We start from the raw sequence: 17,233 nt of genomic DNA, 5'->3' as shown, positions 1-17,233 counted from the left end.
AGTTTGTTTACCTTTAGCGCCTTTCGGTGCCTAACTGCCACACCACCAGATGCAAGCACGAGGGCTGGGTTGCTCAAAGGGACGTCGAGAGGCAGAGATAAGGTTCGAGCCACGGACCTTCCGGCCAGTAAATCCGTGCTCTAACCACTGAACCATTTCGCTGGATAGTTTGAATGTTCTAGGACCAGAATCTATAGAAAAGCAAGGTAGTACATGGACTGCAAGTGAAACTTCGCCCATTCTGTCCTTTCTGAGTTTACCACTGCCATTCTGACTAAGTCCACAATATTATCTCACGTTAATTTCTCCGTTTATGCCCAGCAGAATTACTTTTTTGTGCCTCACTGTAGAGGTGCGTTTGAAATGAATAGCTGTTTTATTAACCAACAATTTCCTACCGCACTTATTTTGAGGACGACGAGGGCGATCACACTCACTGTGAACTCATCAAGGAAAAAGTTCTTTTGAAAGCGCGCTTCCAAACCTTTCTCTACCGATTTCCACTCGAAGTCGCTAAGACTGTTTCGAAACTTAGGGAAGGCACCTGATTTTCGACGTTATATAATACATGGTCCTTACAATGCCATACATTGTTTAACCAGTTCCATCCCTCCCATTTCTCATTTTTCATGTAGATTGAGGGGTCATCGCCGAGCAGTGAGCCAAGAGTATCGCTTCTGTGAGTTTTTTACCAGTGAACATTTTGGTTCTACCTTTCTCACAACTACGAAATACAATCTTCGACCCATCTCTTGCACGGTTTCACTTGAAGTGATCCTGTTTCCTTCTTATCACTTCTCATCAGCACTGACAAGGAATTCACGTCGGGTCTCCAGGGTCCTTAATAACAGATATGAACCAAGACTACAGTTTCCATCTTTTCCTGTTCCTAGCTGTACCTAGGTTTTCTAATGTATAAGCTAGGTTTGCTTACATTTATCTATACAGATTGGGCCTTAGGAAATGTCGACCTTGAGGTGAATTTGGAAAAAGATCATTTTGACACTCCACAAGCTTTCGGATCTAACAGATAACTTTATTTCGTGTAAATGTCTCGCTTGAACTAGTAGGGGTTTTTCAAGAGACATTCGACACATATTTTCTAGTAACACCGTTGACATGTACAGTGTAGAACTTGTAGCTGCCACACCAATCCTAAGCCTGACTTGGCAGCACTAATTAATTTTTCCTCTTTTTACTCAATCCGAAGCTGCGCTGTCTATTTTCAGAGTTCTCAGCATTTCCTTAATACACAAAGGGAATGAATCATCTAACTGTCCCTATACTCTTTTTAGCCATGGAATTGAGGTTGTCGGGCTTCGCTCCAAATCATCAGTGTTAGGAGGCCCTTTTACTAGCCTTGCCAGCCAGCTTTATAACTGTACCTAAAAACTTCACACTGCAAACTTCCGTTTTTATGAGAGGCTGTTGTTGATTCAATGAATGAAATTTCCGCCAAATTCAGCGTCGAGGCTACCACTACCAATGTAATCGAACCTTCCGGAGACAAGATGGCTTAGTGGTTAGAGTGCGAATTTCCTGACCAAAAGGTTCGTATTTCGAACTCTGCCTCGACTCCCCCTGTCTAGGCTTGGGCAACCTGGCAGCATCCGAGCCCTGGTGCTTCCTTGGGGTGGTATGGCAGGTAGGCATCGAAATGGTGCTACGGCTGAACGAATCAAACCTTCCATCAGTCTCTGTATGATTAACGTTCCTGTTTATAAAGTCCCCTTCCTCTCCGACAAAAAATTTCGGATACCTTTTCCCGTTGCTGGTGCATGGCGCGGACTAAAACTTCCGGAAGGTATCGCTATTCCATTTCTGATGATATCTTCTTGTTTGTAATGCACGCCTATCTGAATTTAACCGTCTTTTACCTTATCGTACCGATAAATCTACACATTTCACGAATACCATTCTCTTGATCTTTCAGTCCTGTTGGTCACCGTTCAAATCATAAAGACTGAGAGCAGTGCTTTCTATTTGAATTACCCTACTCTACTGAAGCAAAGGGTCTTGAAGACGTTGGTTGCTTCCCCTTACTAACTCTGTTTTTGAGAAATTGCATGTCAGTATGCTTGGGAAAAATTGTCTAGATCTGCGATGGGCATGTTGAAATCACTGTAAACAGCTGGCCAGTACTACTACTACTAAAGTTACTGTATCGCAGTGCTGAAGACCACGGAACGTGTAGCTACCAGTTAGCAGTTTTGTATAAGCTAATTGATGCTTGTTAGTGGAGGTTCTACGCGGAAGTTATAGAAATTGCCATTTCTTATTTCTTTCGGTTGATCATTCAACTTATGTGGATCTTTCGCTTCACAGCTCATGGGACTCCGAACGAGGACGACATATCGTTCGCATTTCAACGCCTTTCCAAGGTTAGTGACTTTGGTCTAGCGTACGTCTCAACCGTAGACTGTGATCATGTGCCCTTACCTGATTTCGTTAAATCATGTAAACTCAGTGAACTCAGACAACAGTCGCAGAAAAGGCCAACTTTCATGGCTAGGCCACCTCCGTGCTCTTCGATAGGAAAGTATCCTTTGGTCGTCCTCAAGTTCGTTGTCAGTTTAACATCAGTTACCACAGCCATAACGAAAGAATGACAACATTCATAGTGGTAGCTTCCAATAATAGATGCTCCAAATCACCAGTTTGGTTTTTGCCTCATAATGGTAGGTAGGACGTTCTATTACAGTAGTGATTGAAAGGGCTGAATGCCCTGCTAAAAATTAATAATTAATAATTAATAATAGTAATAATTAATTAACTGATAATAATAATTAATAATAAATTAACAATTAATAACTGAACAGAATGTCCTTCAACTTTTTGGCGTACAACATTCTTTAAGCAGTTTTTTCTCCAATGAGCCATGATGATCGCACCTGAGGCTACACAGTGGTTGTCACTGGTCGATTGGTACCTGCTTTTGTGTAGCAGACTTCGCGCCAGCTTTGCATGGGAATTACCACAAACCACCCATATCTTTACCCCATTCATTACCAGGCCATTGACCAGGTTAATCTTCGGGTCTTTGAAGCATTATCTGGGTCTCAACGCATGTTCTTCACCCGTTATGGATTCATCCAACCTCTGGGATAGGGTCAGAGAGGTGAGAAATTCCACAGCATAAAAAGTTATATGGTCCACTGAGAGCATTAGACAATCCTTTGAGCTGGGATCCGTCATGAAGAGAATAGACCTTACGGTGGCATGATTGCTTGTGCGCCTCCGTTACCCATTGAGCCATACTAAGGAGTGTCCGTGTGACACTCACAGAGTCTCATACCAGATTGGCGAGTGGTTAGAGGTCCGACCAACAGTCATCTTACCTTTCAGGTTAGGGGTTGGGTCATGGATGGCGACTTGTTCTTTAAAAATGGTAATGCACTTGCGTTTTCCGGAAAACACCACTATGTGGTGGTCAGGCTTTAAAGCCGAAGAATTTCGTGGACGACCCTGATCGTCTTTCCGTCTAAGTGTGGGTGCCCTGGGGGTATCCCAACCCACGCACAACCATGATACCTACGACTACCAATTTTCCCACCACGTCGGCCGTCGCGTGGTGCCGTCAGCTGGGTCACTACTGGCTGCATACAACAGGGCGGGTAAGCGAAAACAGCCTACTGCTGACTTCGCTCTCCTCTTCTTCCCCCACCGCATTAGTGCTCCTCTGCTTTTCCGTCAAAGCTGACTATCCCATCCGTCTTGCATCGGTTTTTGTCGCAGCATCTATGCGTCAACCGGCGAAGACAGCCTGAAGCATCTCGGATTGCATCTTCAAGCGCCGATACAAGGTCTCTCTGCGTTCTCTGAATGCTCGCACTCTGAAGCAAACAACAGGCTGCTTTTGCTCGGTGGGCTAAAAGCTCATATCGTCGTGGTTGCCGGATATATGAATTCACAAGTGGGCAGGCTTAGCGCATCTGAGACTAGACTAGGTGGTCGACATGGGTTGGACTCGAAACATACGGACAACCGCAAACGAATGCTTCAGTTATGCCCTGATCGCATACTATTTGTATAGTACTCACGTCCCAAATAACCGGAGCTGTCTGGCCACATGATGTCCGCCGACTGCTAGCCAACCACTGACACAAGTTGGTCACATCACCGTCAGTTACGGATACTGCGGTTCACTGACTGACTACTGCTTGTTTTGGAAGACATTTGTGGATTCCGACCACGCGTTCGTCTGTAATCGCTTCTCTCTTTGTTTTCCAAGGCTGCGTAAGATATGGACAAGTCTCTTGGAAACTAAGGTCCCGAGGTTGAACAAATTTATCATAATCGTCTTCTAGACTTCGAACTGCTCCACCGTCGGATGTGAACTCGTCTTTGCACAATGCCTGGAGTTCTGTCTGTGGCACGGCGCTACCGATCAATCAGTGGATGTTAGACAAAACACTCACAGTGCCTGAACATCGGAGAGGTGTTCCCGTCGGTCCCGAACAAAATTCAAACCTCAGCTATCAAGTAAGAGTAAGCATGCGAGTCTACCGTGAAGCTTGATGGACACGTAAGGCCAAAGAAATGGGGGAGGCCCAGAGAGCCGGGAATGCTCGAAGACTATTTCCGTTGATCAGTGCAACTTTCCCCCATAATTACCTGTTAGCCGAAAGCGCAATGGCACAACTATCTTCACTAAAGAAGGACACTTCGACCGCTGAGTCGAGCACTTTGAACTACAATGCTCGTGGCCAACTGCTGCCGTTGGGTTGGATCCTCGAACTGCACTAAAATCATGAACGGTGAACATGGATCCTCCTAGGGTCTCGGAGTTTTATGACTTCATATGTTCTCTCAAGCCACACCGGGCTCCTGTCCAGATGACCTCTCATCTGCATTGTTCAAGGACAGGGATGAAATCTTCACTCAGCGCTTGTTTGGTCTATTTGCCTGCGTCTGAGAAAAGGAGACTGATCAATACAACTGGGGGGAATTGGTGATACTGCCCGTTTTCGAAAAAAGGAAATCAGCTTGACTGCAGTCATAATGAGTTTCTTGGTGCCACTCGTTTTTCAATATTCAACCTTCAATCTTACAGGGGGTACGGAAGAGATCACGAAAAGTCTGGGTGTTGTCTGTATGATTCGCCTCCAGGATAGGATCAGCTTGACTGCAGTCATAATGAGTTTCTTGGTGCCACTCGTTTTTCAATATTCAACCTTCAATCTTACAGGGGGTACGGAAGAGATCACGAAAAGTCTGGGTGTTGTCTGTATGATTCGCCTTCCAGGATAGGGACCGCGTGATTCCTACTGGAGGCGATGTAATGTATGTCTGTTAATTTATCTCAGTGGCGTTCCTGTCGTCACTTTCCGTCTAGATTGTCTGAATGAGTGTCTGGAGATGTGGGCACCTCGGAATGATTGTGGTAGGCTAGCACTAAATCCATTTCCACCAGAAGACTTTCAAATAGATTATGGCTGTACGGCATTGAGGCACCGGTGTTGAATGCTTGTGTTATGCTGTCCATGATGATGGAACTGTGATTTCTCGGAGTTTGTATTCAGAAAAACAGAATAATACAACGAGCTTCTTAGGTGATTCAAACTCACTTCATTGATAACTTACTCAGACTGATGGTACTCCGTGTTTCTCGTCAAAAAAGCAGATGGGGCTGTTTTTTCTGTAGTTACCTAGTTATCTGTAACTTTTTATATTTTTATTACCATCGAAGCCCTAAAGCCACCCTACTTTTGTCAAATGATTAAGCAGAATCCATTTAGCTTCGTGCGTCTTCCTTGCGTAAAGGTATTCACTCAAAATAAAAGACTCTTTAGGTTTTATCATTGCCGCTCGGAACACATTACTGTTGGACGTCGTGCTGGTATTGCACATTATGAACAACACTGAAAAGTGTTGGCAGGAGAATGTGTATATTGTGACGTATGCCCTCTCCTAAGCGACTGTCTTTGAAGCGAAGATTAGCTCTAATTCACACTATGGCATGTTGGGACGTTGATACTGTTCTAATTTGCCGTCATTTCCATGTTTTCCATGGAATGCTGGGTCCACATGACTGGTGTCCTGTTTCTCAGAAATTACCATATTGATTTTCTTTCCGAGTTAATCACAGCATCCGAGGGCATTCAGCACTGGTGTGATCGCAATCAAACGTTCATTGATTTTGGCTTGTACGATTTAAGTCCTGTTAGCTTCCCCTCAAAAGGCTTCTCAAACTGCGGTTTTGGATCAGACCGGAGGTATGATATGTGTTCTCTCAGAAGCGTTGTCCAGGTTTATCAGCTTCACTGAGGATTCCATCACGTAACCCATACTGAAGCGCAAAGCGTAACGTACAACTCTTCCACCCTTGTTAGGAATAACCGGGACACAGCTCAGTTGACCCGATAGGGCTTTCGTATGCAGTGTTCTGATCGATGCGTTCACTCTAATGCAGTGACTTCTGGTTTGATTACCTGCCCACATATAGCTTAACTATGTACACCCCATGCTTTCATACGAGTTCCTAACTCTGTTGTCGTTTTCTATGTTGAATTTCTACGCAAATTCAGTGAACAGTTGCTCCGAATGTTATGTGGGAAATTAAAATGTTCCAACTTGATAGGCGGTTCTTGTATATCCAGCACCATATATATAGTCATTGAGTTGGATGGATTCTTTCTCCTTACCAAATTGCATATTTGACATTTCTTTCTTGGCTGATTGAGGAAATGCGTTATCTTGATGTCACCGGTCCGTTTGTGATCTGTGCTGTGTTGTTGTCCACGCTCGTTGCATCTGGTTTGTTCGTTGAGCAATTTCTTCCAGTAGATTTGGCACAGTCCGTGCTACTCCTTGTTTTATCTCCCTTCAATTTAATTGGTTATTCCGACACCTGTTTCGGTTTTTTTTTGTTTACCTATTTTTCTCGTTCTCACTTTGCATTACACTGTGGTTTGACTTTTTTTTTTAGTTTGCTTGCTTGTTTGCGCTTCCTCATCTTTATAACGAATGATCCTAGCATTTGATAATTTAATCAAGCGCCTCCTGTGTTCATTTCGGTCCTTTGATTTTCGGTTCGAGGCGTATTTCCAGTCGGATTGCCTCATCCGTCAAATTCGAGCTTCCCATCTTTATATAATGATTCTGTCTCGGGTTCTTTGTGTGGTTCTGTGGCTTGTAGGTCTATGATTCTTTTATCCTCAGTAGTTGAGAGACCGGGTCAATTTCAATGTGTTTGTTGATGACGTCTTGGGCGGAGCGTGCATCCATAAGGAATCTACCTGACTTATGCACATTCACAAAGAAACGCGATACATGTGCCTATACCGATTCAAATCAACTACAGCACAAGTTTTCAAACCGTTTTTGTCGATTGCAATCGCTTCAGTTTCCTCACGCCCTTGGAGCGGGTAGCCTGGTAAACGAGGCATGCAACGCTAACTTGACGAGCACAATCTATGGCCAACAGAAGTAAGCAGCGGTTACGCGTTGCTCGCATGGTCCACCGCCAGAAGTTTGCTTTGGTGTTCTCCTATTCCCGAGGAACATAGACTTTTGCAGTTGATTATAGAAGTCTTGGTCATTCGTCAATTTATCTTGAGGACTCCGAATACCTCCTTTGTGATGCAACTTTACCCTGCTTATCTTCCCAGCGAAGCGCTTTGTTTGCAAATAAGATTCTACTGACATTCATAAGCTAACGCCCTCCCACGTTCAACCTTTCCTCCACCCAACGTAGCTATTTTGCCTCATGCTTTTATTATGTGTACAGTCTTCATATTTCCGGTCGATCAACGTTATTGGGTCCTACTATTCCTTATTCGATACCCGTATAGAGATATGAAGAGAAAAAGCACTTGCTGAGCATCCGTGAATCCAAGATCCTACAACTGAGCAAAGAAAATAGTGAACTTCGTGATGCGAACGCGCTTCTTCTGTCGTAAGTTTCGTTATTGACATGCGTTCAGTCGCACTTTCAAACAGATGTGTAAAACTTCTCGAGTCAAAATCAAGCGAATATTCATAAATACAAGCAAAGAAGTTTTACTGTATAACAAGTTACCACTGAACGTACCTCTCACCAGGCGATATTGTCATACAGTAGGCCCATCCCAACCAGGTAGCAAAAATTGCGTATCTTTTCCATGGACTTGGTCCTACTACTGTTTTTGCCACTTGCTCTCGCTAACTTTGCTCGGTCGTCAAAAACAGTAGGTCCCCGAGACTAGTACAGTTGCATATGTGAACTCTGACCAACTTTCTACTAAGGTTGCCCATTGGGCCCTGGATATAAGTAGCATATGTTGAGGTAACTAAATCAACAGTGAGGCACGTATTACTTGAGCAGCTGCGACCGAGTATGTAGAAGCACATACCGTTAGAGGTGTGGTGTTAGATCAACGAAGGAAATCAGCGAAGATGGCTTGCAGCTATGATTGCATGTCCCATGACCAGTACCTGATGTAGCATGGACTGGTCGATTTTATGGTTGTAGCTAACACAAAAACCTATCTTTGCCTGTTGGTTTGCGTTCATAGTGTGCTTTAGTGCCGTTGTCCACAGTTCAGTCTCCATCTGTGATTACACGATTTTGTACCTCATATACCTCCGATTTTCCAATTCACCTCCGACAGGCAGCTGAAAAATGGACAGTTGTCACAAGATCTTTCCGCTTTAAGCACAGAATTCTCGCAACGACTAGCAAAAACCGAAATGCAGCTTCGCATGTTGACACGAGAAAGGGACCAGTTGAAAACCAGTCTTGCAGCTGCTCAGTCGCGCTTAATGTCCGCAAAGCAAACCAGCCAATCGTCGTTGACATCTAACGAGGAAGCGTACGTTGTGTCTGTTTTATTTTTTGCCTTTAGCAGAGCATTTGATGTTACGGAAATGTTGTTCCATATGTGGGTGGATGGAATGTTGCGTGGCGTCTTCACTTTTTACTTTCCGCATTTAGCTCGGGTGCCACCATAGCCCTTTAATAAGTGTCTTAGTCGCGTGATTCAAGTAAACTCCTCATTGGGTGTTTCATTTGGACGATTATTATTATTGTTATTGATATTGCTACTAAACTTTTCATTGAGCCTTGTTTTTTATTCCGTTTGGTCGCTCAATTGTGTCCCGTATCCACACAGGTTGTTGAAGCGAATCGCTGAACTGGAGCGCTCGTTGTTGGGGAAAACCACGCAACTGGAGGACTTGCTGAAGGAAGGAGAACGAATGGCTCAGGAACAATTAGCGACTAACAATCTGGTTAAGAAACTCCGGGCTTCTTTAAAGGAAACCAAAGAGTCTGAACGGACCCAATCGTACGTCTAAGTGCCTGTGGTGCAGTTCTCTCTCCATCAGGAGATTTTACTTTCATTTGATCCTTTAAGCGTCATTCAATACCTGAAATGGTCTACCCATTGCTGAGCAATTTTTATTTAATATTAGTTTTACGCTTTCGTTCTGCCAGCTATCATCCAGTGTTTCTCTAATTTTGGAGACTCACCAGAGAACGTACGAAAGCGGCACATTCAGTTGAAGAGTATCGTGGGATTCAGTTGAGTCTCCCGTTAAAATCTAACTAGTGCACCAACCAGTGTATTCCGCACGTAAATCTACAGCCGCTTCGATATTTATGGTTAGTGAATTCTAATCCAAAATCCGATTCAAATGGTATATTGGTGTTTCGTGAGCAAAGCGCAGTGGCGATTAACTGGCGGATTGTAGAAGATTCTAATTTCGTTTTTACACTCTTCTGTCAGGTTATAACCCGGTCGTGACTTGAAACTTTCCCTAGTGCCACTAAACGTTATCCATTTCTAACGTTTCTGTCGCAAGTAGCTCATATATTCATGCCTTGTTTATGGGAAAGTGGTTTATCTACACCAGGTAGGTTCGATGGTCGTACGGGCATAGAGGTCACAGTGCGCTTACGCATCTGAAGTACATTGTTTCTACCGTGATCTAAACCTCATGAACCGGTGTATTCAGTCGAATCTTGTCTGACTGACCGTAAACTTATCGCATAGCGGAGCCAACTGTTCATTTTTCTGCAGTGGTGAAAATTCACGCGAATATGTGTAGACATTTCCCTTAGTACATCAAGGTTTCTCACCTATCGTCCTATAAAATAAAAGGTTTCCAGAAGGCTTTCAATTGATCATTATCAACGCAGCCTAGATCCTCAGGTTCTTGAAGCATACTTTCTGCATAGGCGAACACCCAGCATCAAATGTTATTCTAGTAAGCACTGTAAATCCCCAACTGCTTCATCTGCCTGTGGAAATGGGAGATTTAAGTAAATCTAATCGGGCTAGGTGGGATTCATGGGCATGGCTACGATCCCAATAGTGATATTTCTCAAGGCTTCTTATCATTCTAATCTCCATGTCATCTGCTTCGTTCGCACTGTCAAGCGTGGTCTTTATTCGTAATTATGACTCCTAAAGGAAAACCTTAAAGAAAACCTTAAAGGAAATTTGACGACCCAGTGGCATGTTCTACCTGCACGTATGATGTATACTACATGTCAGTGCTGCTTCTCGTTTGTCTATATATGGGTAGCTCAAGTGCTTTTATTGACCGCTTTCAGATGTCAATTGATCTATTCACCGAACTTAGCACCTGGCTTACACACGCTACCAATCGAGGGAAGGTCGTCAGTGCGCAGCCAAGTGTATTATTTCTCCACTTCAGTTTGCGTTTACCTGGTTTGTAAAAGTGTTTGCTTTATTAGGGGTGGGTTTCGCACAATTTAACTCATCCGCCGGGATGTTATGCGTTCACCGAACTTAGCACCTGGCTTACACACGCTACCAATCGAGGGAAGGTCGTCAGTGCGCAGCCAAGTGTATTGTTTCTCCACTTCAGTTTGCGTTTACCTGGTTTGTAAAAGTGTTTGCTTTATTAGGGGTGGGTTTCGCACAATTTAACTCATCCGCCGGGATTGTTATGCGTTCGTTATTTTTTTTTTGTGTTGAGCGGTCCGTTGAACACCGAAAGAGGATAGGACTATTCGGAATAAAGGGAGTTCACTACCCCAATGAAAGTATTCCACGAACCACTCGAATGCAAGGTCACTTATGCCAAAACGTAACAAAAATCCCAAGTGGACTAATCAGCCAAGCTTCAAACAAACTATCACTTTAGATGTATTTGGTGACCTTTAGACATCACAGACCGAAATGGTGGAACACCCACCTGACATTTCTTTGTGTGGTGGCGAATCATGTCTAGGCCGTTCGCCAACCTCGGTGAATAGATCAACCGCCACCTCAATGACAGCTTCCCGTCTACTGTAGACGAAATGTATCTGAATTTTTGAATGATTTCCTTGAAAACCGAACCGTTTTAATTGTGCCGGGAAGTCGGTACCTGATGCTCTTCAACAACATACTTTTGCCTCCCGTCTGGTTTCATTAAGACGATTTAAGTGCCTCTTGCGGATTAGCCTCGTTGTCACCATACCAGTAGCTCCGAAATGAACTATCAGACCTAATTCATGCTGCTATTCGTGCTTCCTAGTACGGTCCATTCCCCTCACTTATGAGTAGGTATCCAGAATTTATTTTACTTGTAAGTCGGTCCAGTCACAAATTGATCGGAAATGAAGTCGCCGTATGTAGAAGTCGATCGGATCGACCCGAATCCGAATCTCAAGAAACTTTCCTCTCTGTATTAAACAGACTCTTATTAAATCGTCGCAAGGTACTCCTGATATCGATCGGTAATCTTGTAATGACTTATTCTCTACCAAGGTCAAAAATGAATAATAGCTGGTGTTACGCTGCCTGTCTCAGAAGGTTTGATAACTGCGAATCCACCACCAGGTGTGTATGCAGTCCCCAATTCGCGGAACAGTAGCTTGTTTAGAATGTGCATGGATCTCACAATGCAAATCTTGACTCTCACTCCGGTGAAACTAAATGTTTCCTTTTCGTTTCAGTCGTGGATTTCATTCTGCCAGTTGCAGTCAGCCTATGCTGAAGAAAGACTAGAAGCATAACTCAGGTCTTGCATTCTAAAATCCCCTCCCCGAACATTAGCACTCTGATCGGTTTATTTAGATGATTCATGGAAGCGGACCTTCAGCGAAGCAAGCTAATTACAGTAGAAAGAAGGATCAGATGAGATCTCACAGTTGGTCTCACTGCTAACACCAAATATTCGTTCAGGTGTTTTCAATGGCAAAGTTAGGCTCTCGCTTGTCACTCCACCGCAGATGTCTACCATTCATAGGGAAATTTAACATGGTAGCGTATGTGTTGTTGTGCGGTAGCATATATTGAGCGAGCAACTAGACAAAATGAGGGAATATCGTACAAATACAGCATTAGGATCTGATTACGTAAAATCAACTGCTAGTGTTAATTCGTCAATATGAGTCCCGTGATTCACCCTGGAAGCCAGTCGTTGAAGATTTTGCATTTTGTTTTGGTTAAAAAGTTTTACCGACATAACTCCATTCGATTGTACGATATGCCGTTCCGTTATGTATTGCATGGCTTAGCCTGATGCGCCATAGCCTAGTGAATATATCTCGGAAACGTATATCTTTGTCAATCAGTGTTTTCTGATGACGATTACGTTCTCATGGATGAATCTCACATAATGAATGAACGTCACCAGCAATAAGCAGTGAAATTTGTTCGCATGTTTTGGTGAGACTGAGCACTACATTATCCCAATCTGTTTTCAAAATTTCCAGAGCGAAAATTGAACGACTGAACATGAAGATTCAACATCTCCAGGATGAGTGTGAAACCAAAGATGGGACTATTAAAGATCAAGCAGGTAGGTAAATTATGTTTCCAAGTTTTCCAAAAGGTAGGCATAAGTCCTCCGGTGGCTACATTGCTTTTGAAGTATCTTCAACGATGTCCCATCAATCATTCTGTGTTTTGTGCACACTATTCCAAACGTCATGCACAGGCAGACAAATCGCACAATCATATAAGGATTTAGGACGATACCTGGCCGGATACTTTGCTCCAGGTCATGCCTATCATGACCCCATCACACTAGACGATAAAAACGTTCAGATTACGGCCCTGAGTTAGACGAAAGTGGCATTCCCAGGTCAGACTACTGTGCTTCATCAACATCATGCTACTTATGTTTATCAGCAGCTGAAAACCTGGTACGATGGTCAGTGGTTATAGGGCCCCAGTTTCGCTCGTCGACGATCCGGGAAGATAGGGTTGGATAGCTATGCACTGAAAGCAGTGGCGGATACAATTGACGTGTGAATCCAGGAGTGATAGTGTACCTTCCATTGCGGTGGTCGGAAGCGGATCCATACATGAAGCCGACGGCACGGATGCATGCGCACCACTTAGTGCATGCGACCGGGTTATATTTGTTAACGTCTGTAGCTACTGATGCGTCTCATCCAGGGGGATGGGCTGATCAGCGTAGCTGAGCTTGCCGGTGATGACTTCTATACATCACTGTCAAGTCTGCTTGACCTTTCGTGACCCGTTTCCTCCCTCCATGTGGTTGTGCGAAAAGGACTTTCCGGGAAATCCAGTTAACTGACATACCGGAGCACGTGACTAAGCGAGCTCAGCATGTTGACCGTGACCAGCTCATCCATCGTGGACGAGTTACGTCCTCCTCAGATGCGTTTGGCGCCTAATCGGGCTCGTGACGAAGTTCATTTATTTTTTCACCTTACTAGATAATTTGCCGTCGTCCACGGTCAACCGTTGGCGTGACCTTTACGCCAGAAAAAAATTAGCACCGCCGTTCCCATGATAATGAACATTCTTATCGCCTGAGAAAAGCATAATGACTTCACATTCCCATCGCAGAGGACAGTAAAACGTTAGCCCCCAGATCGCCTCTTAATACGGTTACTGTCTGGCTGGTGTTAGTCCGCTTGCTGCTCTTTGTCCTTCTTGCATTGTTGCGCCTTGTGAAACCAGGTTCCAGTCGGTATAGTCCGCAGGATTATTACAGCACGCAAACCGGACCGCCACGTCATGTTCAGGAAGGGTGAGTATCGTGCAGTTTTTTCTGGACCGCCGAGACAGTTTCCGTTACCTCCTACCTCCTCCTACCCAGATAATGAACGTTAGAGCCTAATACTATCGCTGAATTGAGGCAAACCATCGCCTTTTAATTGTACCACCATTTCCAATTCTTCATTTTCGGTAAACAAAGAACTGTGACATGACAAACGATTTAAAAGAGGATTTCGACCAGGTGGAGTTTAAGACAATCGTTCTCAGTCAGTTTCGTGCAATGCACCGCTTTCGGTTGGTCGCGAAAGGTCATCCCCTCCTCGGAGTTTCGGCTGCTCGGCCTACAGATATATAGATATATAATGATTGGATTGAAATGATTAATTTAGGTGTACACTTTCACTTTACGGCATTTCTATCCTATGGAAGGATGAGTCAGCTTCACAGATGTCCCTTACTGTTGCTACTCACGACGGGCGGCCGCAGGCTAGATTCGTATAGATTGTAATCTATTCCCGAGATGGCCCAAGTGGTTGGAGCGTAAATTTGCTGGCCGGAAGTTCCGTGGTTCGAACCCGACCTCAGCTTCTCGACTTCCCCTGCCTAGGCTTGGGCAACCTGGCAGTATCCCAGCCTTCGTGCAACTTTCGGGTAGCATGGCAGCTAGGCAACGGAAGGGTGATACAGCTGAATGATTATTATTATTATTCCCGATTCCAGCAGAGGATGCCGTATTCTAAAATAAGAACGAACCCTTCCGGATCAAATTTGACTCCGAGAGAGGATGTGCCACAACGGCATAGCAGCTTTAATCATTTTCAACTACTTGTCAGTTAAATGAAATCCTAATGGCTAGCTTGACGAGATCATTCCTAACACCAAGAGTAGCACTACCAATTGTAAGGTTGTGCGGAGCCCCTTCTGACGTACAAACCTTCTGGATGCGCGAGCAGACACAGTGAAAAAATCGTTCAGCAGTAACACCCTATCGGTGCCTAGCTTCCATGCCAACGGAATGAGGCACGAGGGCCAGGATACTGCCGGTTTGCAGCAGTCGAGATGCTGAAGTTGGGTCCGAACCACGGACCTTGCGGTCAGTGAGCTCGCTCCCGGATCGTTGAGCTATCTCAACCTTGAGCAGACACAGTATGAAAGCATCAACCTTAACCGGACAATCAGTATGTAGTAAGGTTATACATCATCACCTAATTTAGTACCACACATGATCACATCACCTCATGTGACTTTTTCATGCGGTAGACTGCTCGGTTGACTCGACTTTCTTGTCTTTTGTCGATCTTTTGTGATGAGAGCTGGACGGTCCTGAGTAGAGCGGTGATGGGGCGATCGATGCGGATTGTTAAAACGCCTAGAAGGCTTTATTCAGTGGAACACGCACTCAGACCACATACATATTCACGGAGTAAACCCACAGCGGGCAGGACAAATACGACCATTGTTCACTCGCAAGTTGTTGTGTTGAAAACACCTCTTTTTCTCTCTAGAAGTTTACTCCAAACCCAGATAAGCAAGAAAAACCCAATGGCGAAAAAGTATGGAAAAAAACCAAAGCATAACAACTGAAAAGTTTTGATCACATGGTCATTAGAACTAGTATATGACAAGAGCAACCTTAATTACAGAAAGAACGGGTATCACGTGACAATTAGAGGCAACACGCAACAGCTTTCAGTCGTATTTTCCTGAATCTATGGCCTACGTTTCCCACTCGACCCACTGAAACTCACCCGTGGAGGAAGAGTTTCTCTTTGCTTGAGAACCATTAGTTGAAGCAAAGTTGAGACACCAATAGTCTCAACCCTCTGAACGGTAGTACGGACAAACCAGATCTATATGCCTGGCCGACTCTTCTGTTGAACTCAGCCGATCAACCATACGTGCTGTGACTGAATATCCGCCATCGAACAATACTTATGCTCTTTCCAGCTCAGTAGTTGTCGCTATCAACTTGTTCATCTAATACCACCAAAGATATGAGTTTTTCCTTTCGGTATGTCCTCATCCCACTTGTCAATGGCCGGCCAGTCCGATTTTCCCATTTCATTCACACCGCAGCAAGTCGATCCGCACTGCACCCGTACAAAGTAGCAGGTTAAACTCAAGCATGGAACGAATGCTCATTGTTCTAACATGACCGTTTACTTATTGCCAAACTCCATTTGCACAACATTCCGGGGCAACCGTCCAGCTCATATGGGATTACACTCACAGCAGATTGTATAATGCGCATTTTTTCATTTGGAATCTCCCGCTGTTTGTCTTAAAAACTACCTTGCCTGAACAGCCGAACCTGTGTGTAATTAGTGAGACCAGTTCGAATGTTTTTCGTACTCAAATAACTAACCGATTCGCCCTCATCAGGAATGATCAGCAATACACATCCAGTCAACTATCTTTTGTTTTCATCATTATAGTAAAGCATTAAACACTGATTTTCAACCCGATATAGTGCCTCTCATACGTAGTCCATCATGGCTGAATCGTGGGGGTTTACATCGACTCCACAAACTGCACAAGTTGCATTTTTGACAACTATCAGCGGTAGTGTCCATCAAACTCGGTTCTCTTCCCAGTGGGTGGTAACATACACACATCAGTCCACTACCATATTCGGGCTCTGGAAATCATGGTTCCAGTTGACGTGCACGGCGGTAACACAGACGTCGGTAAAGTGATCGGTAGTGAGCTTTTTTCAAGTCGGCATGTAATAAGTGATAAGTTGTCAACTTTGGAACTATGTCGATTCGTCTCTTTTCTGGATTATTCTTCAGATGCATATATCCAGTAACACAAATGTCTATTACAGAGCTTGGGCGTGACGAATAGCTTTTGGCGCTAGTTTGTGCTTCCAAACTCATAAATCTCTCTTCACATATTGTCATTGGTCTCAGTTTTAACCTTGACATGGTATTATTTCACTTCTTCGTTCTAAAGCTCAGCTCAACCATCTGCACAAACTAACGCAAACTCAGGAAAGTGAGTGGGAACACCTAAAGGTAAGACTTGTTGCTCCTGGAAGGCAGCGAAGAAAGTACACCAGATGATACATGTTTTTGGTTTTCACTTAGTTAGCATGTTTGATTCATTCCATCTGTTTTTTTTTAGCGTGGTTCATAATCCGCTATTTGTCTTACTGCCAGGCGACCGGTACTGCTGGTTTCTGTGTGATATATCCTTTTCCAACTAGTGTCAGTTTCGTTGAATCGTTCTCGAATCAGCAATCAATTCTGTCCAGATTCTTTCGGCTGTTGTACAACGCGTAGAAAGTACGTGGGCCTAAGTATCGCCAGTTTGCCTGAGTT

General features: G+C 44.2%; 1 protein-coding gene across 1 annotated transcript in view; it reads left to right on the top strand.

Annotated features, from left to right (window-relative positions):
* The window catches only part of T265_04423 (hypothetical protein), a gene marked incomplete at both ends in the record, with an annotated part of 36,535 nt that overhangs the window by 5,730 nt on the left and 13,572 nt on the right, over nucleotides 1–17,233 (top strand). The window contains 8 exons of the mRNA XM_009169168.1: nucleotides 636–679; nucleotides 2,326–2,401; nucleotides 4,308–4,482; nucleotides 7,794–7,897; nucleotides 8,592–8,792; nucleotides 9,093–9,266; nucleotides 12,653–12,738; nucleotides 16,866–16,927. Of these exons, the coding sequence (XP_009167432.1) occupies nucleotides 636–679; nucleotides 2,326–2,401; nucleotides 4,308–4,482; nucleotides 7,794–7,897; nucleotides 8,592–8,792; nucleotides 9,093–9,266; nucleotides 12,653–12,738; nucleotides 16,866–16,927 (922 nt within the window). The remainder of the gene's footprint in view (nucleotides 1–635; nucleotides 680–2,325; nucleotides 2,402–4,307; nucleotides 4,483–7,793; nucleotides 7,898–8,591; nucleotides 8,793–9,092; nucleotides 9,267–12,652; nucleotides 12,739–16,865; nucleotides 16,928–17,233) is intronic.

Source organism: Opisthorchis viverrini (genome assembly GCF_000715545.1).
Source record: "Opisthorchis viverrini unplaced genomic scaffold opera_v5_73, whole genome shotgun sequence".
In the NCBI taxonomy this organism is placed as follows: Eukaryota; Metazoa; Platyhelminthes; class Trematoda; order Opisthorchiida; family Opisthorchiidae; genus Opisthorchis; species Opisthorchis viverrini.
The sequence above is the reverse complement of the archived record's forward strand: the minus strand, read 5'-3'. Positions and strand labels throughout refer to the sequence as shown.